Source organism: Patiria miniata, unplaced genomic scaffold (assembly GCF_015706575.1).
Source record: "Patiria miniata isolate m_02_andy unplaced genomic scaffold, ASM1570657v1 HiC_scaffold_21, whole genome shotgun sequence".
Taxonomy (NCBI): Eukaryota; Metazoa; Echinodermata; class Asteroidea; order Valvatida; family Asterinidae; genus Patiria; species Patiria miniata.
This window is the reverse complement of record NW_024037060.1, coordinates 2,369,321-2,393,340: the sequence shown is the minus strand read 5'-3', so window position 1 is coordinate 2,393,340 and position 24,020 is coordinate 2,369,321. Positions and strand designations below refer to the sequence as shown.

General features: G+C 39.5%; 3 protein-coding genes across 5 annotated transcripts in view; 1 reads left to right on the top strand and 2 right to left on the bottom strand.

Annotated features, from left to right (window-relative positions):
• Positions 1 to 8,134: 8,134 nt before the first annotated feature.
• On the bottom strand, positions 8,135 to 8,659 carry LOC119729506 (the record flags this gene model as incomplete). The annotated part of the gene is made up of 1 exon (XM_038202085.1): positions 8,135 to 8,659. A coding segment is annotated over one exon (525 nt), but the record flags the coding sequence as incomplete, so codon positions are not given.
• A 5,894-nt stretch (positions 8,660 to 14,553) lies between these two features.
• On the bottom strand, positions 14,554 to 22,323 carry LOC119729645 (deoxyuridine 5'-triphosphate nucleotidohydrolase-like). The gene is made up of 6 exons (XM_038202305.1): positions 22,157 to 22,323; positions 19,769 to 20,137; positions 17,707 to 17,843; positions 15,915 to 15,989; positions 15,437 to 15,513; positions 14,554 to 14,618 (listed from the first exon to the last, which is right to left on the bottom strand). The coding sequence occupies exons 1-6, from the start codon at positions 22,306 to 22,308 to the stop codon at positions 14,562 to 14,564; spliced, it is 867 nt and encodes a 288-aa protein (XP_038058233.1). The 5' UTR covers positions 22,309 to 22,323; the 3' UTR covers positions 14,554 to 14,561.
• Positions 20,110 to 24,020, top strand: part of LOC119729643 (protein KTI12 homolog) — a 28,589-nt gene continuing 24,678 nt past the window's right edge. Inside the window, exon 1 of one of the 3 annotated variants that reach the window (XM_038202302.1) lies at positions 20,110 to 20,226. The gene's annotated coding sequence lies outside the window, so the exon portion shown is untranslated. Of the gene's footprint in view, positions 20,456 to 24,020 lie in introns of all 3 variants that reach the window. The other 2 variants (XM_038202304.1, XM_038202303.1) reach the window with 2 other exon arrangements.

The following is a 24,020-nucleotide window of genomic DNA, read 5'->3' as shown; positions in this document are numbered from 1 at the left end:
TTTGTCTTGTCTTTTAAAGCTTAAAATTCTTATACTATCTACAGTTTGATCCATTTCTTCTCGGATCGATTCTAAAGCAGAGTCTAGTCTATCTTCTTCGTATGCTTCTATAAGATCGTTTATAACTCTATTGAAAGTATTTTCATCGTTAATTAAAAAGTCGTAGGGGTACTCGGGTACCAACGATTCAATAAAATCTCTATCTGTTCTTACTTCTACATCTGGGCTAACCAGTTCGGGTCTTATACCATCATCAGGTCTTTCAGCGGGTCTCCCATCTATTTGCGTATACCAATCAATCTCCGTGGCGCTGGAAATATTAAAATATCCGGGGTTAAACATCACCCTTTTTACGCGTACAGATTTTTGGCCGTTTAAATTATCTACGACGTCTTCTAATTTAAACGTCTGCTCATTTTGAAACAAGTGAAACGAATGCATTTATTTTAAAGTCTTTTTATATTAAAACTGAAACTAAAATAATGAGTGATTTTAAGTCGTTAAAAAAGCAGATACAATCGATAGCTGATCAGGTAACGAAACAAGTAAATCAAAATGTAGCCAAACGACAAGCTATCACCCCAGCGCTTGTACTAGACAGTCCGTATCTCACTGGCGAACTCGAGATTACGGTCAACGCGTCTAACACGTTTTTAACCCCGTTTCCCGACTTAATCTCGGACTATAAAATATCTCGCCTCAATACCAACGATGCTGTACTTCGTTGGAAAATAGACCCCATGTCTTTTTATCAAAATCAGTTAAACTTTGCGATCTATTGCGCTACAACGGGCTGTGGTGTTGGAATCGATATTTTAAACTCGAACAACCGTTACGTTAAAGCCTTATTTAATTTTCATCTATACTTTACGGTGAGAAGGATATTAAACGACATGGCCGTAGCAATACCGGGAGAAGACTCGTTTGACGCTCTCAGCAACACCTATGATCGTGGAGCATTTACCAACATCTGTCGGACGTTTGCCATCGATCAAAATAAGTCTTTTAAACAGACGAGAGATCAAAAGACTTATGGCTTAGGTCGGCTTTTTCTTTGGAACGAAAAAACAAAATCATTTTTACTCTTGCCGTTAGACTATGATAAAAACACGACCACACTCGACGATTTTATCAACCCCACGGGTGATAAAAATTGGGGTTTAGACGATCCAAAAAAACACGATGCTTTTTTTAAGCATTGGAAGGGTTATCTCGAACAAGACGACATCGTCAAAATGGCTTGGTTAGATTTTATACCCGCCAAGAGTTCGTTTACCTCCGCGGGAATCATAAAGATCAACGAATCGATCAGATCTTACGTGTACGCTTTACTCGGTGCGCAGGCTCAAACAAAAACGAGCGTATTATCACCGGGCACCGGATTAGACGCTCAGAGACAATTTAACGTCATCGTTGAAGATATCATCAATGCAGTAGATGACATGGAAACGAGTATCGATCAATTTCAAGACTCTTTGCAGTATGCCAGAACGCCTTTAAATTTTGTCGTGAAACCGGGGTTGTATTTAATTCCATCGGATATGAACTTGAGGGTTGGAACGCACGACGGCTATAACAACAATCTTCAAATTGCTACCCAGATTATGAAAACTGGTTTGGTGTTAGATTTAAACTCACAACCTCAACCGGACGACTCTTTTGATGACACCGATGACGTCGCGTCACCAACACCCCCAGAGCCTATGACGAACGATATTGTATCACCAACACCAACACCAGCACCAACACCAACACCTACAGTTTTAACCCAAGAGCCCACGAAACTACAAACTCACCAAGACGAAAAATTATCGTTGACGGTAGGAATATTAGCTATCGTTGGCATGGGTATTTTAGCTTACGAGGCAACGCGATAAGTCACACTCTAATCTCACAACAACAAAAAAAAAGCCTTACCAACTTTGTGCTGGTAAGGCTTTTTTTTTTAAACTTGATTACAACTACCATCGTTTTTGCAGGTACGCAAACACCAAGGCCCCCACACCCAAAAACAAAGCCCACACGTGTTCGGCCAACCACGATACGGACTTACTCAGCGCGTTAAATAGCCAACTCAGTATGCTACCTATGATGCCCGGCAGAGCACCCAACGCGCTCACTCCGAGTTTTTGAAGAGCAGATGCAAAATTAGCGAGTTGTTTTGAAATCCACTCTTTGATACCACCTTTTGGTGGTGGTGTTGGTGTTGGTGTTGGCGTGGGTGGGGCACCCGCGCCTCTCACGCTAGCGACGATGCTACTCACTATCGTGCTGATGGCTAAACTCAAAGCGGCTAAAATGCTCACTACAGTCACACCTTGTTCTCTAAACAGAGTTCTAATCTTTTCTCCTAGAGTCGTGTCTTTATCTAATATTTTATTAATCGTTTCTTTGATTCTATTGATCTGACTTTTAAGTCCCTCTGAGTCGGTTTTTGCGGCTTCTAATCTGGCAGATCTTTCATCATCTAGCTCTCTTAATTTAATCCTTAAATCTAGTCGTTCTTCTTCGCTTATCCTAGGATCATCCAATTCATGTTCGGCATCAAATATCTCTTGGTCTACCTCTGCGAGACGCGCCACATTAAGTTCTAGGCTACCTCTCAACGTCTGAAGACTTTTGTCTAAACCCTGGAGTTCTCTGTAATTTAACCCCTCCGTTTGAGCGCTGGTGTCGCGTTGTAAATCGTCTATAATCTCGGTTACCTCATCGGTGGCTCTGGGTAGTTCTGTCAAGGGGATACTCTCGGGTTGTACTTTTTCGAGTTTATCTTTTAGTTTGGCAAGTAGTGTTGGTTTATAGTCAGCGATTTTGAGGGTGTCGCGAATAAATGCGGTACCATATTTATTTTGTAAGGTACTTAATTTGTAATATATTCTTTGACCACCTCGTCTATAAGATAATGGTTCTCGACCTTTATATGTTTTAACGTATAGATTTCTGTCTTTACCAATTTCAAAATCGTTGGGGTCGATAAACGCGGGGTCTATATTATTTTGTTTGTAAAATGAATCAACATCTTCTTTTATTACTTTTATAGATAATCTGCTTATTGTTCCCGTGCCGAGGACGCTTTCTGTGTCTACCGGTGGTGTAGTAGTATCAAAGTCGTCATCTACATTGGTCTCTGCTACATCATCATCGTCATAATCATCATCGTCGTAATCATCTGTTCTTTCGTAGTCTGGATCATAAAATCCTCCCTCATCCATTTATTTAATAAACCTATTTAAATTATGCCGTTTTCATTATACTGCCCGGTAGTATACCCTGTGTCACCAGCCAATTTTGCGTGGCCAGAGCTCCACTTATAATACCCGTCAATTTACCCGCATCTTCTACGCTTAGTTTGCTTAAATCCGGCGCTTTCATTTTGAGTAGTTTAGCTCCTACCATGGCGTATCCCATCACCAGACCCGATATGACGGCTCCGTGATAAATCGTATTAGCTATTCCGTTGGTGTCAAAGTTACTCATCGTTTTTAATATAACAATTTTTAAATTGCTGGTTTAGCTACAGACCTAAAAGGTCTGATCTATTCCATGTCTAGCGTTTTGGGGGCGCTGGGTGTAGTGGGTTGCGTGACTACCGGCACTGGCTGTACTACCGGCGCAGTCACCTTACTTTTTAGTACCAGCAGCCCCACTCCTATTATAGACGCTATAGCTCCCCACATCGCCCAGGAGTTGTAGTCCGGTGAGCTCGTATTATCGTCCGATGTTACGTTCATTTTTGCTAATTTTAATTTCATCTGTCTATTGTGCTCGGCTAAAGCTTTACCCTGCTGAATTCGTTTAGGATTTTTAGTCTTGGTCACTCTCGTTACCGTCGGTGACGACGTTGTTTTTATCGGTTGGGGCGTCTCTGTCTCTGCTGGTTGAGCTGTGATCGGTGCTGTCGTTGCTTTCTGATCTTCCATTTATTATATTAGGTTTATTAAATTTCAAATGTTTTGTTGTGATAATCGTAGCAACTAAGGGTGATATTAAAGTTCCGTACTTGTAACAAACGTCGCTCAACATACCAGCCATACTCGCGCTTATAATAGGATCGGAACTCAAGTCGTTGGTGAGTTCTTCTTCAGAATCTATAGTGACGTTATAGCCTAAAACTTGTACGGGTGTAACAACAGCTAACACTCTCGAAAATAGACTTAAAGTGTATTTACCAACGGTTTTAACAATTTCATTTCCAAATTTAGTTTCGTACAGATGATATAATTTGTCGAGTTCTTTGCTGTCAAGAGCTTCGATTTGTTTAACGGTGTATTCCTTTCCCAAGTACTTTCTAGAGTTTCCGGCTGCTATGACACCGCACAAACGATCTTTATGTTCTGCGTTGTGATCTTGTTCGTTCGTTAAAGCCAGTTTTAGGTCTTCCATTTAATTAGAAACGAATTTAATTTTGTTGTGGCTGTTGCAACTTTGTTACAAAGGCAAAGGTACTCATAGGTGTAAAACGATAAATTAATCGATATGACGATAATAGCCAAAAACTGCAAATACTCGAATATTGCTATCATTTACTAACAGCAAAATGTATTTTGTTGACGTTTGTTGATTAACAAATTGTAATACATGTATAGCTTGTTGAATAGGTTGCTATTAAGCTAGGTCATATTTGCTACTAAGCTAGGTAATTTAACTTGAGCACCTTGCTTATTTTAGTTAAACACCTAACTTATTTCACTTGAGCACCTAGGTTATTTTAGTTGAGCAGTTAGGTTATTAACCTACTCAAGTAGCTCGTAACTAACTGGAGGTTCGGTGTACACGACTAATTTACTATATTTCACATCTCTCAAACGTCGTTTTATATAATCTCGTTCTTCAATGGGTACGACGTCGTTTTCATCTAACGCTTGATCAAACGATGTTTTATCTTTACAGTAAAATAACGCTAACCATGCCGTGTTTTCTCTATAATCTTTTAAAACGCTGTTGTACTTTTGGGTCAGTAACCAACAGCTGTGATTTATGTGTCTTCCGCTAAACGCCATCTTGCTTAGCGCACACGTCTTTTTACGATATTTAATCTCTTGATCCGAAGAGCAATCGTCCAAGATAAACAGCGTGGCAACACCTTCGAATATTTTACTGTAAAAATCGATCGCTTCGTTGAGCGTCATCTTGTACAATTCCGGATCGCAGAGGTATACCTCAGGATCTGCTTGAATCCACTTTCTGGAGATGTACGTTTTGTTTTTAAATATGGTAGGGCAAATGATGACTATAACTTCAAATACGTTTTTATAGTCTGACTCTAACAGATCCAAAATCCATTTGGTTTTACCCGAATTTGTTTTGCCGACGATTAAAGCACAATGCGGTTGTGTCATTTTAACTTAACAGAGATTTAAAATTTCCGTCTTCCAAGGTCAATTGAGCATCCATGACCAAAAAGACGTACATCGTGAGGTCACCTTGGCTTTCGGCTTCTCTGTTAAATTGAACGTTGATGCCTCCTCCGTCTCCGAGTTTCCTACCGGATCCGTGAGCGAAATTGTCGTCGTTACTTCTAAAATCGAGCCACAGACCGTACTTGTTTTTTAGATAGTCTCCGAGGTCACAACCCGTCAAATTCAAGTCTTTAGCTACTCCACGCCCGCTTTCGGTATCGCTGTCTCCAAAGAACTTGCTAATTTCGTTCCAGTGTTGATATTGAAACATGCCTTGACTGTAGAGTTGATTGGGTTTACCTTCTACAGTCACCGATGTTTTGGTTAGTTTTGGATTATAAAATCGCTGCGGGCTTTTCTCATTGGGATCTTTAAACAAAAACAAAATACCCTTGAGACTCCTGATGGGTTGATTGACGCTGACGTTCCAAAGCGTGTCCGATTTGTTGACGGATCTAACTTCTAGCGAGTGGATTTTATCAAACAGATATTGCATTAACCCCTTGTGTTTATTCCTGATGGTGATGGCTAGGTCTCTGTTGGTCACCACTTCGTATTCGAGAGACAAGTCTGAGATACTGTACATCGCCGCCGTATCTGAACTGTTGACTACTTTATCGTGATCGTTAAACTTTATCTCGTACGTCAGAGGTTGTTTTAAACCGCTGGGGTAAAAAGGGTGATGCGAAGTCAGTATGTCAATGTCTAGGGGAATACAATATCTGTTACCATAGGCATCCGCGATAGCTTGATCTTTACCGCTGTTGGCACCCGCGTTAGCATCTCCAGCTCCCATTCTTAGTTTAGACACGTTTTCTTTCTCTATGCCCGAGTACGCCATGTTTCGAGTTGTCGAGCTGTTGATCCAATTGTCTTTAAAGTTGTGATACACGTCGGCGTGACGATAACTTATAATTTCGTGACCTTGAAGCCTGACGCTGATTTCGCTGACTAAATTTCTGGCCAAATTACCAAAAATGGTTCTATTGTCGTCGCTTCCACCGTCGAGTTCTAAATTAAAAGCTAGTTTACAAGTGTCGGGTACGATCACGTCGTCTACGCCCAATTGAGGAAACTTAACTCTCAGCGTTTGCCCCGCCGATATACTACTAGGATTGTGGGTAATGACCACCTCTTTTCTCTCACCCTTGATAGATCTGGGTATTTTTAATAGCCTGCTGGGATTGAGCTTTTTTCCGTACGCATTCATTTTATTTATACGAGTTTTAAATTTAAAGGTATCTGTAAGCCAAGAAGCCCACCAAAAGCGTTCCTCCCGCGATAAACACCAGTTCTCTTTCTATTTGTTCGTCGCTAGGCTCGTAAAAATCTTCGAGTTTGGGTTCGCGGGGTAACTCGACGTTTTCTCCGGTCATTTCGTTGTAGTAACGCAACGCTTGGTCTACGTTGGAAAATGTTTGTTTAGAGGCATTTTGTTTTCTGATACGTTCGTTGAGAAAATCGAGTCGTTTTGTTCGTTCTCGTTGCCACTGATATTTGGCGGCCGAGAGTTGTTCTGTCGCTAAATCGTGTCTCTTACGCTCTTCGCTGCCATCATCCCTTAGACTTGAAAATAAAAAGTTTGAACCCCCAAAAGCTAAGGCGTTTACGATCGCACCTCCAACCATCATTGCAAAAGCTGACGCCATCTATTTAATGTATAAAGCCTTTTAAATTATTATTATAATAAATGATGGATAAACTTCAAAAACTGTATTATAGCCCGAGTGGTTATTGGAGAGGTGAAAGCGCCGTCGACCATTTACACGATAAAACCAAATTCGATAAAAAGGTAATCAAGGATTGGCTTAAAAAACAAGCGATCTGGCAAATTTATCTGCCGGCTCCTGCGTATGTACCCAGGCCTACGAGTACTTCGCGAGAGTTTGAAACACCAAACGACTTTCACCAAATGGATGTGCTATACCTACCCTGGGATAAAGTAAAACGCAAGACTTATAAATACGCTTTGACGGTTGTCGACGTTGCGAGTCGATACCACGAAGCAGAACCTTTGGTTTCTAAAACGGCGGATTCTACCCAGGATGCTATCGTCAAGATTTACGCGAGGTCGCCTTTGAGTTACCCTAAAACGTTGAGAGTAGATGCCGGTACCGAATTTAAAGGTGCATTTAAAAAATGGATGGCTTCAAAAAACGTCGAGATTATCGTAGGTGAACCAGGAAACCACCGATCGCAGGGTATCGTAGAAAGATTTAATCGAACGCTAGCCGAGAGACTGTTTGGTCATCAGTACGCTCAAGAAATGTTAAATCCCGAGAGTAGAAACACGCAATGGGTCGAACGATTACCCAGCGTGGTCAAGGCAATAAATGATGAAACGACGAGATTAATAGCTAAAGCGCCGTCAGAGGCGGTTAAACTAGAACAGGTCCGGCAATCGCCGGCTAACCCCGTTAAAACAAAAGAGCAACAATTACCGCAAGATGCCATGGTTAGATATTTATATTACCCGGGCGAGCAAGAGGGTGGAACCTCGAGAAGAGCCACGGATCCCATTTGGAGCGTAGACATTTATAACGTGGAAAAACGAACGAGTCAATTTAAAATGATTAACGGTAAAAAAGTCACGACGGGTCCTACTCTTTATTACCTTCAAAACGGCCCAAAAAGGAGTTTTGTGAGACAAGAGCTTCAAGTCGTACCCGAGGACACGCAATTACCGCCTAATTAATATCTAGATTGCGGTGACCATAAGCGAGCGTGTGTATTCCATCCGGTAAAATGTACCTCTTGGTATCCAACGGACTCAACGATAGTTTATTTTGAGATATGGTGTAAAGGATGTGATTTTCCGACCTAATGTGAGTCATCGTTTCTGTTTTAGATTTATTTTTAAAGATGCAGTCGTAGTAGTGCTGGTGTTTTAATTTTTTGTCAGTGACCGATTTTGTGACCCCCTTGGCTTTTTTAAGAGTGATGTTGTTGTCATCCGCTAAAATCGAGTACATCTTAGGTCTTACGCAAACTGCTTCTTGAATGACCTTACCTCCAAACTCGTCTTTAAATTTACCGATCACTTTCTTATTGGTTGGATTGTACAAAGGATGATCTGTTGGGTAATTTGAAAAGTCGTAGTGTTGCCCGTGAGATTGTATGTCTTCGTATATGTCATCCGTGTAAACGACAATCAACAGACTGTCCGTATCAGTATACATCAACCTGATTTGATCTCCGTACTTGTCTTTCAATCGATTGTAATAAAAATCGTACATCAGCGTCTTTGAGAGATCTAAGATACTCACTCCGCAGTAGATTGGTTTGTTTAACAAGGTTTTAGTCTTGTACGTTTCGACAAACGACAGGTCACATTCTGGAAACGGCGTTGTTGTTTTATAGCTCGGTTTTTGAATTATTTTTTTGTATTTTTCTTGATCGCTCTCGTTATTATCTCTCAGTAGGTAACCGTCTATTCGGTTTCTAACGTTTTCCATCGTCTTACCAAACACGCTGTTATTCATCAGTTTAAAAAAGTCTTTCTCAAAATCAGAGGTCGCTTTGGTTCGGAGTTGTGTGTTTTTGTCGATGTAAGATTTCATCCAAGGCGCTTGTTTAAATTTTAACACGCGATGTACCTTTTTTAGTTTCAAACCGAGTTTGAGATACAATTGTAATGTGACGTAGTGCAACACGTATTTTTGTTTTGGATTGAGGGTACACGTTAATTTTTGTACGTCGCTACTAGGTTCGGTATCTAATAATTCGTTTTGATAATCAGACATCCACTCTTGGGGTATGATGATGTTTTCTGGTGCTAGGGGAAAATCGTTATGCTTGGTGTGTAGATCGTTCGGATAATCGAGGTCTACTTCAAAGCAATAACCGGTGTTTGACGTTTTCTTCAGCGTTAATATTCTTTCTTCGGTAAACGGTTTCGAGGGTGTCCATTTAAAATCGCTGTACGGTAGATATTGACTCATAGCCCAACCGTACAGATTGTTGGCATCCAGATAAGCGATATAACTCGAGGGTTTGTTTGAATCGTAGTCATCGAGATATTGATTATTGGCTTTGTGATGTCTCATTCCACCCACGCTCGATATGCCTCCTCGTTTTGCTTTTTCAAAAAATAAATGTTTGTCTACGTCTTGCAATAGTTCGAGTTTAACTTCCGAGTGTTTTAATAGAGCATCCCAGGATAATCCGGGTGCGGTGTAATAATTGGCTGGATCTAACCCGTAGTTTGTAATACACGTTCTTCTAAAGTTTTCAAATACGCCTGCAAGTAATAACGTATCGGTAGTCACGTACAAGTCGTGATATTCTCCTAGATTGTGTATATTAAACTCGTTCCACACGCGTTGAGCTCTGTCGTAGTCTTGTTGCGATATATGTTCGTCTTTTAGTCTGCTGTAAAACTTGCCGATGGGTGGTAGGCTGGTCTCTTGAAATCTATCAAACGAGTCCATATATTCGTAGGGATAAATTCCTTTTTGTAATAGCAAGTCAGAATGTTTAAAATGCTTTTTGAGTAGCTGAAACGACTCTTTTGGGCAAGCTTTCACTAATTTATCCAACGACGATCTCATAAAACTAAACGAGTCTAGAAATCGTAGATTTCCTATCGAAAACGAAATATACTTTTCTGAATTTTTAGCGATCACTTGTATTTCTGTTTGACTATCGTATTCTGTCATTCCCTGCATGATTAAATGTGCGTCGTAATTTTGTAGATTGTGAAAAAAGACTGGTATCGGTGTACAACCGGGTTTAATTTGTAGTTTGAGGTTACAATAGGCGTGTGCGGCACCTCTATATTTACCAGTGACGTGGCAGTGATCTCTCACCTTTCTAAATTTGTTGATTTTCTTTTTACAGTCGAGACATTTAGACTCGGTAAATCCTTTTTTGTTTTTGCACTGATATTCTTTTATTTGTTTTATCGTCTTGGGTTCCCTGGGTTTCTGGCACTGACAGTTGCTCGAGTAATTGAGATAAATTGGTTTTTCACAAATCCAACACGTGTTTGTTGTATCGTGATGGTCTTTAGCTCGCTCGTTAAATTTCATGGTTTGGGGTTTTTCAAATATGCAATTAATATCGCTTTGTAATTGTAACAACGTCGTTATAAATCTAGTTGAAGCGTCTTTGCCTCTATAAGTCTCTTGATATACATTTTTACCGTCACATCGGACGACAACTAGCGAATAACCGCTAGCTTTGTGAACGTTAATCTTTTTTGTGTTTGTCTCTTTATCTGTGGATGTTGTTGTTTGTAATATGGATTCAAAGTCGGCATAAATGACAAATGGTGCTTTTTGTTTGTGCCTATAGTTTTTAAATTCTAATATCGGTACGTCTCTCTCTTCACTTGGTTGCCCGTCTATGTATTTTGGTTTACCCAGAGGAAATACAATCTTTGATGGATGTGTATCTATACCCTTACAATCGGCGATATGTTTGTCTAATTTGTTTTGATTGGTAAAATGACAAAGACATCTTCGACAAAAATATTTCTTACATTTATGTTTCGTAACGTCGTATATCAACCTCGTAAAATCTTTTATCCAACAATAGTGATGCTTGTCACCTTTAGAAATCAAAAGCAGATCGATCTCTTTCCCCTTGTAGTTTTTAGACACGTATAATGGATATATCTCACCCTCATAACCATATACGTTTATCGATAAATTATTTTGTCTTTCTATCTTGGGTATCTGATCGACCGGTGTCGGAAAGTCAACGCCTTTAAAACTGAGTCCGTCGTCTTTGGTGTATACAACAGGTTCTTCTTTATGAATTTTATAATTAGGATTATTTCTTATTTGATTTTTTACTTTATCCGTATACAACTCAAGAGCAGCTCTCAAACACCATCTCAAACACTCGTCGTCTTTGTTTTTGATGTTGATCATCGCCTTCTTAATTTTAAGATATTCGGGTAGGTCTATGTAGGAACTACCTCTCGCTGGATTATATCTGTTGATGTTGATGTATAACGCCATTATCTTTTTTAAAACCCAACCCGATCCTTGATTCGTATACCTTTCATCTTTTTTGAATAGCTCTTCGATCTCTTCTTTTAAAGCCTGTTTTATTTGACTTTGATTTAAAACGGCTTTTTGCTTGCTATAATGAATAGCTTCGATCGTTTCGATCGTACCATCCGGTTTGGTTTTTTCGTATTTTATTTTGATTGTGAGCTCCATTTTTAAACCTCTCAGCTCTCTCAATTCAGACTTGATTTTATTGACTATTTGTTCCTTGTGCGAATCAAAAAACTTGATTAAATCATGGTTATAAAGTCTGGGGTTTAATTCCCAGTTTCTGTAGTAATTTCTAAACCTTCTCGTTTCTCTAAAAGCTGACTCTGTAAAGTATTCGGGTTGTCTGTATGTTTTAATCGCCGAGATTAAATCTTTTTTCAAAACTCGTCCTTTATAACCCGTCGGTACGTATTCTAGATTGTGTTCGTCTACAATCTGTTTGAGCTCATGTAGTGTCTTTTTCCTCAAGTTTTTAAATTTACTTTCATAATGTTTTATCCCCTCGATGTAAACTTTACGAGTAAGAGAAACATTTTCATTGTGTGGTATACTATACCGCTGCACGTAATCACGCAGTGTGGCTTTGTTCCATTTAGAATATCCTTTGACGGTCGGTCTAAACATATTACCCTCCATTTATTATAGGAAATATAATATTTTTTCTTCATTTTTTTTGAGGTTAGACTTTTAGATTTATAAATAATTAGACTCACCTCATTCGTGCCTCAACACGTTTCAAGGTCGCGTTGTTTACGCCAAAATTTTATCGTGCCTCAACACGTTTCAAGGTCACGTGGTGGTGACTCCCACATTTTTCAAGGTCACGTGGTGGTGACATCACCTCATTTTAGCGATGACAGATTTTAATTTTTTTTTCTCTCTCTCTCTCGGCGTCAGATTTTTTTTTTTTTTTTTTTTTTTTTTCTCTCCTGGCGTCAGAGATTTTTTTTTTTTTTCTCTCTCTCTCTCCCGGCGTCAGGATTTTTTTTTTTTTTTTTTTTTTCTCTCTCCCGGCGTCAGATATTTTTTCTTTCTCTCACTCTCTCTCCGTTAGATTTATTTTTTTTATTTTTTTTATTTTTTTTTTTCTTGAGATCGGGGGATTTCCCATTGGCCCTGTACTACCCACAGACCTATGACAAAGTCTGGTACCCAGACTTCTCATTAATGGCCCTGTACTACCCACAGACCTATGACAAAGTCCAGCACCCCCGCCTCCCTTACTACTATTGATTTTAGCTGCCTCGCGCCGAAGTGGCCCCACCGAGCTGTATACTCCCCTGGGAGCTGATATTGTATCTAGAATGTCTCATTGGCCCAGTGATCAGGGGTAATAATAATGTAAAGCGCTTTGATCGTAGTTAAAAGTGATATATAAGTACCCATCATTATTTTTCATAAAAAATACTATAAAAGTTACCGAATCAATTCGTCTCCAAAATGATGGCCTTCATCACCCCACAAAATATAGCCTCCAAGAGCTTATGCCATAAGATTAGACTTTTCAGCTTTGAATTCCAGGATTTCTAATGACTGTTGGAAACCCGTTAATGGATTAAAAAAAAATAAGTAATCAAAGCCAACGAGTCGATGAATAAAAATCCAATACATGTTTACATTTATTTTCAGAAAACCAAAAGCTTGGAAGCAGTTTTTCTTTCAAATATGTTAAACAAATTATAGTGTAATACTTGTGAGGATATAAAGCAATGGTAGAAATTTTTTTATATACCAACAATTACTCAAAATCATAAAGATGAAAACTGTCCCAGTGTAACAAGTATTTAAATGAACTCTAAATTATAACACTTGAATGCATAAACAGCTAGCTGATTATGGAGCCACATAAAAAAAATGTTCAGCCATATTTCAGCTCGTCCAATATATATATATTTTTTAAAGCAAGGCCAAATAAAAAAAAACATGTTTAGTGTCCTGCCTTTTAAAAAAAAAGGAAGGATGCCCCTTTTTTTCCAAAATGGCCGCCCGACCCAGCTCTTTTTCAAGATGGCCGCCATTTGGACTCAGGAAATGACATACCAGCTTTATATGGGCGAGATGCAACATACAAAGACGCCAAAATGATGTCACTGTTTTCAATTTATCATTTTGGTGTTTTTTTTTCAATAAAAAAAAACAATAAAGGGAGCCAGCCTCCAAAAAGCAATTGGGCAGGGACGCTAAACATGTTTTTAAATTTTTTTTATTTGGCCTTATGGCTTGTTTTTTTTTAAATATACATGTATATAAATTATTGTCAACTTCAAGCAAGTCAGCCTTGAAGTCACAATGGCAACTTTTTAATAAATCACAATTAAAGAACGAATGACGAGTGTGGTAACCTTAACTGCAATTCAAATTGGCAAGTCAAAATGCCCATCCACGAATTCTGCACCCTTGTAAGTAATTAAATAAATAATAGTTGTTGGACAGGGGTGGGGTCGAAGCCGGGGTGGGGTCGAAGCCGGAGTAGGGTGGCACCGGGGGGAGGGGGCTGGGCTGCTGGGGTTTAAACAAAGGTGTTATCAATTTTCCAATATGTATTTCCTCTGCCGGTCAGAAAACTCTTTAAAACCCTTTTCCAAGCGAGAATATTGCTCCATGTTCCAGTTTTCATACTACTGCCAGGACTAGCATCATGGTAGAATGGACATTTTCCCTTATGCAAATTTTTCAAACATTTCATAACTTTACGTCAATCCCTCATCCCTTGAAGGCCGGTTCTTACTCAAATTCGCAAAAGTTGAACACATTTCAACGTGAATGCTTTGTGACGTCAAATTCACATCGCACTCACATGAACTGGCCTGCAATATAAGCATTTTAATTAATGAATCCTCAGAACACCAGTGGGGCACTCTCTGTACTGAAACTTTCAAGAAGCGTCAAAACAATGAATGAATTTACAGTGCCTGAGCTTTATCTTCCTAAATCCTACAAAATCCTACCAAAAACCTCCTTCTGGATTTTGAAGCATCAGGAATTACGGTGATTTTGTGTATTACAGAAACCTTCAACACTTTTGCCTTCGGTTATGCAAACCAGACAAGGAGATGTATTTGCACAAACTGAAATCTTGTTAGTTCTATTGACAAGATGGGTTGGTCACTGTTTGAACGAGGAAACGTATGCGGTGGTCATTTTGGTAAAATGCTCATTTGGTTCCTGTTGATCCGTATCCACCACTACCACGTTTGGTCTCGGTCAGTTCCTGTGGGAAAAAAAAGAATGAAAGAATACAAGGATTGTGGATATTTGACCGAGAAAAAAAAGGCATTCGTTTGCAAATAAAGTAATCATTTTGCTTGACAATGATAAAAGTACAAGTACATATATTAAAATTGAATGACAATTATTTTTTGGTAATTGCATTTCCTGCGTTAAAGTGACTTAGCCCCCCCCAAAAAAGTCTCCGGTTTCTGGTATGCGCGCGCGTCGCCGTAGCCATGCGCGTCGGCAAAATGAAAAAGTTTTTTTTTTAATGAAAGATGATGTCTCAAAACCGCCAAACTCACTGGTTTGATTGGAATCCTGCTACTGCACAATTTTAACGTGTTTTTAGATGGGGTTATGATCGAGAATAAGCTTCATGTGGCCTCTCTGGACTCCCATATATTTGCACTAAGTTTAGTCAGGCACCATTTGCAGTCATCAGCCGACATTTAAAGCAAAAAAGTCAGGTAAAAAAAAAAAAAAAAAGCCGCGTCGCCGCACCACTTTTTGGACAAGCTCCATACCAGAAACCGGAGACTTATTTTTTTTGGCCTTAGTTTCCAATTATTTATTTTCTAAATGAATCAAATGTTTGGAATGAGTTTTAAATACAAATTATTGCAATAGATAGTATTGATTGGCTGTCACTAATGTAGTCCTCATGGCAAATGTTGAAATCTTTTCGCAAAACAATTTTAGTTTTTTGGGGGGGCAATGGAAAGCATAGAAATGAACTTGCAACAAATTAATACAATTAAAATGATTATCTAATACAAGATCTCAAACTCTGAAAGTATTCAACCATAAAATGCTTACTTCTTTTGTCACTTCTTCCAACTCGGGATAGAGTATTCTCTCGCATATCAATTGTGCGATGCGGCTACCCTTCTCCACTGAAAGAAAAATACAGACTTTTCAGATTTTCAACAACAATTAACGGGCAAAGTGTTGACGGTTTCAAAAATAACTGGAAAATGGACGCAATTTTACTTTTGTTGTCAATGACTAATACATTCTACATTGAAAACAGCATGCAAAAGATGCCAGACAAAGATTAAGTTTTGGAAGAGGGGCATCTGCAAAGTTTTCCCGATAAAACCTCAGTAAAAATTCTATTTGTCATGCACTAGTCTGAAGAGTCCTGATATTGTCAAAATAAACAAAGCACACAAAAATGAGTGGAGTAACAAATTTAAGAATGAACAATGGGGAAAAAAATCCACAGATGAACGAATCACGATCCCTCCTTTTCTTTTTTATTAAAAAAAGAAGAAAAAAAAAGAAGCAAACCAACCTTTGAAGTCCTCCTTGCCAAGGTTAAACATAACAACGCCAACGTTACCCCGATAGTCCCTGTCTATAACACCAGCTGCAAAGATACAAATCAAGATTTTTTTTTTCAATAACCCTAACCAGGGGTGTGAGTGACCACTGATAAATATAGCTGAAAAAGGTGTAAAGAAGCTGAACTTTGGAAATCTCCTACACTTTGTACACAACAAGTGAGAGAAAAAAGCTGAAATCAGCTTTAAAGCTGAGATTTCACACCCCTGCCTAACTCCCTAGGCATTTTTGTTGGGATGCGATCTCAATTCTTCAAAATCCTCCAACTGCCTCCATGTAAAAAATGCATACAGCCTCAAAATCCTGCAGCAATCACTGTCAATATGTTGAGGCAGAGCCAGTGACATCCTGGAGCAGTGCGAAGGATTTCAACCTTGTATAATCTAGGCCTAAATGTATGCACGGCTGAGCATCAAACAACACAATGTCCAGCCCAAGACCTTGACACAGTGCATCCTCTAAAATCAGCCACACACTTTTGCCATTTATCCTTAATTAATCCTGCAAAATCTTCCATTTTGCAAGTAGCAGTTTGGCGGATTTGGGAAGCTAAGGGTTAAGCCCCTTACCCCCCCCCCCTTAAATAAAACCCAAACAAACAAACACCCCAACAAACAAACCATTTAAAAAAAAAAAGGCCTCACACCTGAGTTAGGGGAGGTCCACAACTTGTGCAAATGTGGATGCAAAACAAAATCCCAAACAAACACAAACAACCCCCCTCCCCCCAAATAAACCAGCAAAATAAAACCATAAAACAAACTTTCAAAGAAAACTTGAGATTTGAATAAAACTGTCCTTCTAGGTTGTAAATGATCTAGGGTCGTAGGTCAATCTGTAATGGTGTTTAGCTTGCCACTCTGTTTTGGACAGCAGCCACCATTGTTTAAATTTTGACACGGACGCAGATCAAATATTGGCTTTTGGGGCCATGATGTAGACGGTCCCGGCAACAGAATCTGGAGCTGGAACGCCAAGTGCGGCGGACAAAAGGCGCTACATGTCAGGCACCTATATCACTCCAAAATCACCAGGATTCCACTGACAGCCAGGTTGCCAGCCGTCCTGATAAGGTGTGAAGACTTTTTGATCGACAGGAAACGAGGAAAAGATGGGGCAAACTGCAGAGTTTATACAGCTTTTGAGTAAACAGTTCTGCACAATGCATTCCAAGACAAACCAATCCAAAATAACCGAATAGTATGGAAATTGTAAACCTTTTTTTCCCCATGTTTAATTTCTCATGTAAATTTGAAGTCTGTTAGGATTATAAATTCGTATGTTATTTTGTTTGGTTGTTTTAAAAGCCTAATGAATTAATTCACTGCCATCACCTAGGTCTTTTATGGATCAAAGTGAACTTTTCAATCAAACAATACTGTCTCTATGAATCTAACAACCACAAGCAGGAAAATCCACGAGGAAAAGCAGAGAATGAGACCTGTTTTGAATGTTCCAGTTTAAAGTTACTAAAACTTGTCTTTTCTGTTTACATATTTTTTCTTGTTTTTAATGCATTTTTTTTCAAGCATTGAAACTCGGATTTGTAATGTTTGGGCAGCATGATTTCTGAAAATCTTAACTGGACAATTCAGTTCGGTTTGGAAGTGCTATGTATAATGTTTGGTGAATTTTGGTCCAGTTCGGCTGCAGCACTAACCCCCCCCCCCCAAAAAAAATTTCTAAATAATAGCATCAACTTTAACATTTGAAATGCACATTTGTCAAAACAAAATACATACCACCAACATCAATATGATTTTTCCGGGCCAATCCCGATCTTGGTGCCACTCTTCCATAACATCCTTCTGGAAGCTCAATCGTAATGTCCGTCATCACTGTCTGTTTGCCCTCTGCTGGAACGATTTTATCCTCGGCGCTGGAAAAACAGGAATTGGTTCAAACTTAGCTATGACACAAATTAGCCCTCCAATACGTTCCTTCTGTCCAAAGTTGTCATTTCACTCAGACTTTCAGTCAAAATACATCAATTGACTGTTTTTAAGTTAAGAGCTCCCAGCCCACATAAAATAAAGCAGGATTGACTGGCTGTGACTGTTTATGTAACTTGATACAGCTATGTTTGACTGTAGGTAATTGATAAGGCCAAAAAAAAATAATTCTGCTTCCGATTACATGGCATTTGAATATAGGGTAGGTAGGTAGGGATTTTTTTTGTTTGCTTTGTGTTTTGTTTACAATCATATGGAGGCGTCTGCATGTAATCAAGGGTAAAAGGTAGAAATTGATGGTTTTGGGTGTTTTTCCCTCATTTTTCCCATAAAAAAAATCGGGTAGGGGCTCTTAGAAAAGGGTAGAAAAACCAGGAGAACTATTTTTTTGGCGTAAGCCAGGTGTGCCTACTTCCTGCCTGCTTTTGTCTGCTGACTGAATTTGACTAGTCATAGTGCTTGCTTCAAATATGATCTGACTGTTGGTGACCAGCCTGTGCAAAAGGCATGGCAGGGGAAGAGGATTGTTTTTTTTTTTTTTACTGTCTGTGACTGTTAATTAATAATAGTGCTTTAGGAGGGTTCTACAGAACTAAATCCCTGCATATTCCTGTGTGCTGCCTGCTGGATCTTGTAAAACAATAGTGGCTTCTTTTTGAAAATATAGTAGTAAATGTGGACAAAATGTGGAAAGAATGTTGCAACCTGACACTGCTTTTTTCTTCATATATCATCTCAAATATGAAGGTCAGTTATTGCAAAAGTGACGGTAAGACATGAATCTGGGACCAAGAAACATTTCCAATTTTGTAAGTAAATACTTAGGAAAAACTTTTCTTGACTCTCCATATAGACTCCATGTAGGCCTAGGCCTACATGATATACAACAGCTGAAGTGGCGTCAGGTCTAAACATTCTTTCCACAAATGTAAGTAGGCCTAGGCATGCTAAGGCCTAGGCATGCTAAGGCCTAGGCAAACAAAAAAATACGGAAAGCAGAAATGTTGCAAGCATTTTTGAGGCCACACTTGTTGAGAGGAGTTTCATAACAGAAAAGACAACCATCAGACCACAACAGGTTTTTTTTTAAGCTTGCCGATAACAACTTTACAATTACAGTCGGGCCAAAAAAATATTAAGTTCATGAAGGTAGGCTGGGTAACCGGAAGCGGAACTATTTTTGGAAAGATTCCCACATCTGGCCATCACTTTGTCACCCTGTGCACAAACCCTATGGGACTGGTCTGAATTGAAAATTTTTAAGTGTTTTCTGAATTTTCAGTAAAACTTCAAATTTGTAAAACTAAAAGTAGGCCTAAAACATGCTAATTTTGCCTTTTATGGCCTATGCTCTTAAAGGCAAAATTAGCACCATGACCACTTTTGATGGCTGATGCCGTGATGGGATTTTAAGGGAAAAATTACTGATGGCCAGATAGGCCTAGGGCTAGGCTATGGAAATCTTTCCCTATATTTTTTGGCCTTTGGTTTTGACTTTGAGGCTTTAATAATAGTTTAGACTTGATGTTGATTTGATGCTTAGCCTTTTTGACATGTTCATGATGGACTGCATTTTTTCAGCTTTATTACTTTTATTTTAACAATTAAACTGGCCTAGCCTAGCTAGGCATGCATCTGTAGGCCTAGGCCCTACATGGCTTATCTCAATTCTCATCAGCATCTGACATAGCAATGTCTGAACATATGCTGAATGATTCCTGCGCAATGATGGATGGGCATGCTGATGTCTGATGAACATTTTGTCCTTGCTTTATCCAACATGCCAAAAATAAAAATAGAGTTAAGGCAAAATTCTAAAATTTATGTTCATGTAGTGCATGCACAGACCTACCTGTACAAATCATGGCCGGCGGCTAATTCTGAACCCCTCACTGGTGGCGTTGCGTTCTCCGACAGTTTTGCAAAGCGCAGAACTGGGGGCAATATTGCCGTGTTGGTCGGCATATTTCCTTCGTCGAGCCTGGCACGTTTAGAAGACGGAGAATAGGTCGTTTCTTCAGCAGCACCAGGCATTTGATCGGTAAATTCTGTGCTTGAACTTGAAGACACTGTTGCCAAAGACAAGGTTGTATCGTACACCGATCCTCCGCCTCCGCTAGGAAATGACAAGATTTCGCGCGGAATCGTTTGATTTTGGCGCGAAACCTTGCCCCACAATCCTCTTCTCATGCTAATCATTTTCCGGTGGGAGGAGCTACACCTGCAGAGAACGAAAGACGGATCTTGACAGTGCGGCATCCACTGGAATTGTGACGAATTTCGTGGTGCTAACAACTTATAACACCAATGGTATTTACTCAGTGCACTAGCTATCATTTTGCAGTTTGATATTCAGTGACAACTGTCCAGAATAAGGGTAAACAGATGTTGAAAAGAAGCCCTGAATTGTAACCGAGAAACGAGTTGAACTTTGACCATTTTTTAAAATAGCGCCCTCCATTGTTGATAAGTACTTGGGCAAACGGACATGTGGTTTATCATGCATACATCATCATGCATCAGTCTTCTGCTGCCGATTGTAAGGGCTACATTTAATTTATTGTGATTATGATAACTCACCAAAAGTAGACCTCAGATTTGTCAGTCATCATTTTAAGTGCAAACTAAAGGTGTGCAAAAAATTGCTACACTTTGATAATTTTGCATCGGGGCCTAAATCACAGTTAATTGTTTAGCTCTACTGAGCATGCTGAGTGGAGCGTTGAACTACGGTACCTTCTGTTTGTACGGAGCCTCGGACATGTCGGAGGGTACCGTAGTTCAACGCTCCACTCAGTAGAGCGATTAATTGTCCAATGACAATGTGGTTTGAGTTCGAACTTCGAGTTCGAGCCAATAACTAATGAGACCTCCAATGCTCCATGATTTATGCTGGTCAGGGCCTGGAGAGTTCTTGGAATATCTCCCAATAAGAAGTGGAGGGAGATAGACAAAGGGATCAGTAATTTTGCATTTCTTCCTTGAAATCGACTATACTATAGCAGTCCTTCAGATTTGAGGCCTGCGATCGCACCCCCACGCCATTGCACACCTAAAAGCTTCCCAAGAAGTGCGAATAATCGCACGCCTGAATCCCTCTGTACCACACACCTTGGCATACATTTATGGGTTACGGCATAATTATTCTTCATAATTTGTGAGGAAAAAAATATGTCGGTGATGAGAAAATGTTGCTTGTGACAGCACAAACAGTAGACCTGTGAACGTGGCTTGTATACAACGCCACGTTCACGGGTCTACACAAACAGTAGCCTCGTTTCAGCATGTGAAGAGAATTATGCACGTCTAGAGAAATCACAAACGTCTAGAAAAGTCCAGATGTGCCTTTTTCCACACGCCTGTGATTTTCAAATGAGGACTGTGGTAGGAATTATATAGTAGCTGATTGTTAGGGACAACATCCCTAGCACAACCGACCATACCATTTAGACGATTGTAGTTAATGTGAGGGGGGGGGGGCATTCGACCAGATTATGAGGAAAACCGGCGTTGTCTTGTGTAAAGAGAGTGAGTTAGATTTGAGGCTTTGCATGGTGGAGTATCGGTATCGTTTCGGTTTGCGGTAACACCATGTGGTAATAACTACTGCTTAGAGGATATTTAGTTCTGAAAAGAACTTGTCCTGCTTTACAACTTTCGCTAAGTAGTTTTAGTTCTGTTAAGAACAGTCCAGCTTTAAGAACTTAAAGCTGGACTGTTCTGAACAGAACTAAAACTACTTAGCGAAAGTTGATAATAGGCAGGACAAGTTCTTTTCAGAACTAAATATCTTCTAAGCAGTAGTTATTACCACATAGTGTTACTATTTTTTTTTTACGTCGGGCTGATATAAATCAAATTAGGTTTTGCTCTTCACCGACGTTTAAACACTGTATACTCAGTGTGTTACCTCCCGAGTGAAAGATGGAAAAAATCACTCTAGTGCAGATGTCTTGCCACTCGACCACCGAGCTAACGGGATCGGTTGGCTGGCTCGAATCTAGAAGGTAGGAGGTTGTGGGTTCGAGTCCCACCCGAGTGATTTTTTCCATCTTTCACTCGGGAGGTAACACCCTGAGTATACAGTGTTTAAACGTCGGTGAAGGGCAAATCCTAATTTAACCATCATCATTTATAACATGACCATGCAACATAGCATCCAACCCTATCGGTACTTGTCAAAGACACAAGATTTGTGCGCAATGAAGAGCAGTTGAATTCCAGCCCCGTTCACTCTTACCTAGTACCTGTGCCGTGCTTGAGCTCATGCAGAGTTGCCCTTTCACTTCCCAGACGTGTTGGAACATTGACCAAAGAAAGAACGATGCTTGGCTCATGAATATTATGAGGCCTAAAATTCCAAGTTAAACAAATCACCTTATGAACATACATGTAAAAGGCAATCTAGTCGACCGGATTAGGCAGGATGGGATTGGTTATGCAGTGTTTAATTTTTCTTCCTGATTCATGGCTTTATTTTTTTTTAACGGGAAGTAATTAAGCCCCTTTGAGAGAACCATTCGGTTGATATGTGACTCACATGCGCAACGGTTGACTTCCATAAAATACTTAATGTTTGAACATTATTATTATTATTATTATTTTTTTTTTAAAGGGAAAATACAACATTTGCAAACATCGAAATATAAAACTACCAAGTTGTTACGAAATACCTTACTAGGATGTTGGTAAATGACAGTCTTAAGCATTGTGTAAAATTATGGCACCTGGTGTGAAGCAATTTTCAAGAAAAATGTACTTTTGTATACATTTCCAACAGTGGTCGGCCGACCACCGTTGGAAAGACCTAACTATTTTTCAACTACTGCTCCATATTTACCGTTGTTTTTTTTTTCCAGTCCAAACGTTGTTTGCTATTGGTTCCATGTTCATGAACGGGTGCAGGCCAGCTAGACTGGTTCCCTTACCTTACAGTTTTCCGGCATTTTTGATCCATTTCATTTTAGTGGAGTCAGGGATCAGACTACTTGAACATTTTTGTTTTTCTTGGTTTATACCAGCATTTTCGAACGCAAAACTTCAAACATGTCAGTGTAACAATATTTGATCTATTATACTAAGCCCCAAAATAGTTTGTTTCTGAAAATTACAGCAAAAGCCAGTGATGTACATTCCCTTTAAATCAATCGACATATTTGTAGTGATTGACCATCATTAGTTGTAAGATTTGAGGCTTTGCATGGTGGAGTATCGGTATCGCTTCGGTTTGCGGTAACACCATGTGGTAATAACTTCTGCTCAGTGCATGTAGATATTTAGTTCTGAAAAGAACTTGTCCTGCTTATCATTAACTTTCGCTAAGTAGTTTTAGTTCTGATAATAGTCCTGCTTTAAGTTCTAAAAGAACTTGTCTTTGGTCTCAACGTTTTGACTAGCTGCTCTAGTCATCGTCAGGAGACTGTTCTTATCAAAACTAAAACTACTTAGCGAAAGTTGATAATAAGCAGGACAAGTTCTTTTCAGAACTAAATATCACTGAGCAGTAGTTATTATACAAATAACGAATGTTTGTGAGTGCGATGGTAAGAATAATTTCATGAGGTGACAGATTGAATGTTCTATTCCACGAGGCGAAGCCGAGTGGAATAGAACATTCAATCTGTCACCGAATGAAATTATTCTTTCCATCGCACGAACGTAAAACATTCGTTATTTGTTTTATACAACACCTGAATAAATTCTCGTCATTTGATTGGTAAATTATAAACTACAATTTATTTTGATTTTAAAGATGTTGAACTACCCCTTCACGAAAATGTTTGAACCCAAAGCTGTAGCGCTGGCTCTTTGGAACAATAGACCGCTTGCAGACGCGTTCGATAATCAACGCGCGAAGGCGCGCGACGCCATGTTGTGGGACAAGCGCATATCTATCCATGCACATTTTGTCCCACAACATGGCGTCGCGCACCTTCGCGCGTCAATTATCGAACGCGTCTGCAAGCGGTCTATACGCGCTACGCTGAACGCGCACACCAGCATGCATTTTGCACGCAAATACCGCGTCATGGAACAAGCGCAAAGTGAAACGGTATAACGCATGGTATAACGCATGGTCGCACCGTGCATTAAACCGAATAATA

Bases quoted from the DNA above. Each gene is read 5' to 3' on its own strand.
- LOC119729645 (XM_038202305.1), bottom strand. From the start codon at position 22,308: ATGTATGTTCATAAGGTGATTTGTTTAACTTGGAATTTTAGGCCTCAT. The intron at 17,844-19,768 runs GTAGGTCTGTGC...CTGTTTTTCCAG, and splicing joins GCCGGCCATGATTTGTACAG to CGCCGAGGATAAAATCGTTC. The intron at 15,514-15,914 runs GTTGGTTTGCTT...TTTTTCTTTCAG, and splicing joins TGGCAAGGAGGACTTCAAAG to TGGAGAAGGGTAGCCGCATC.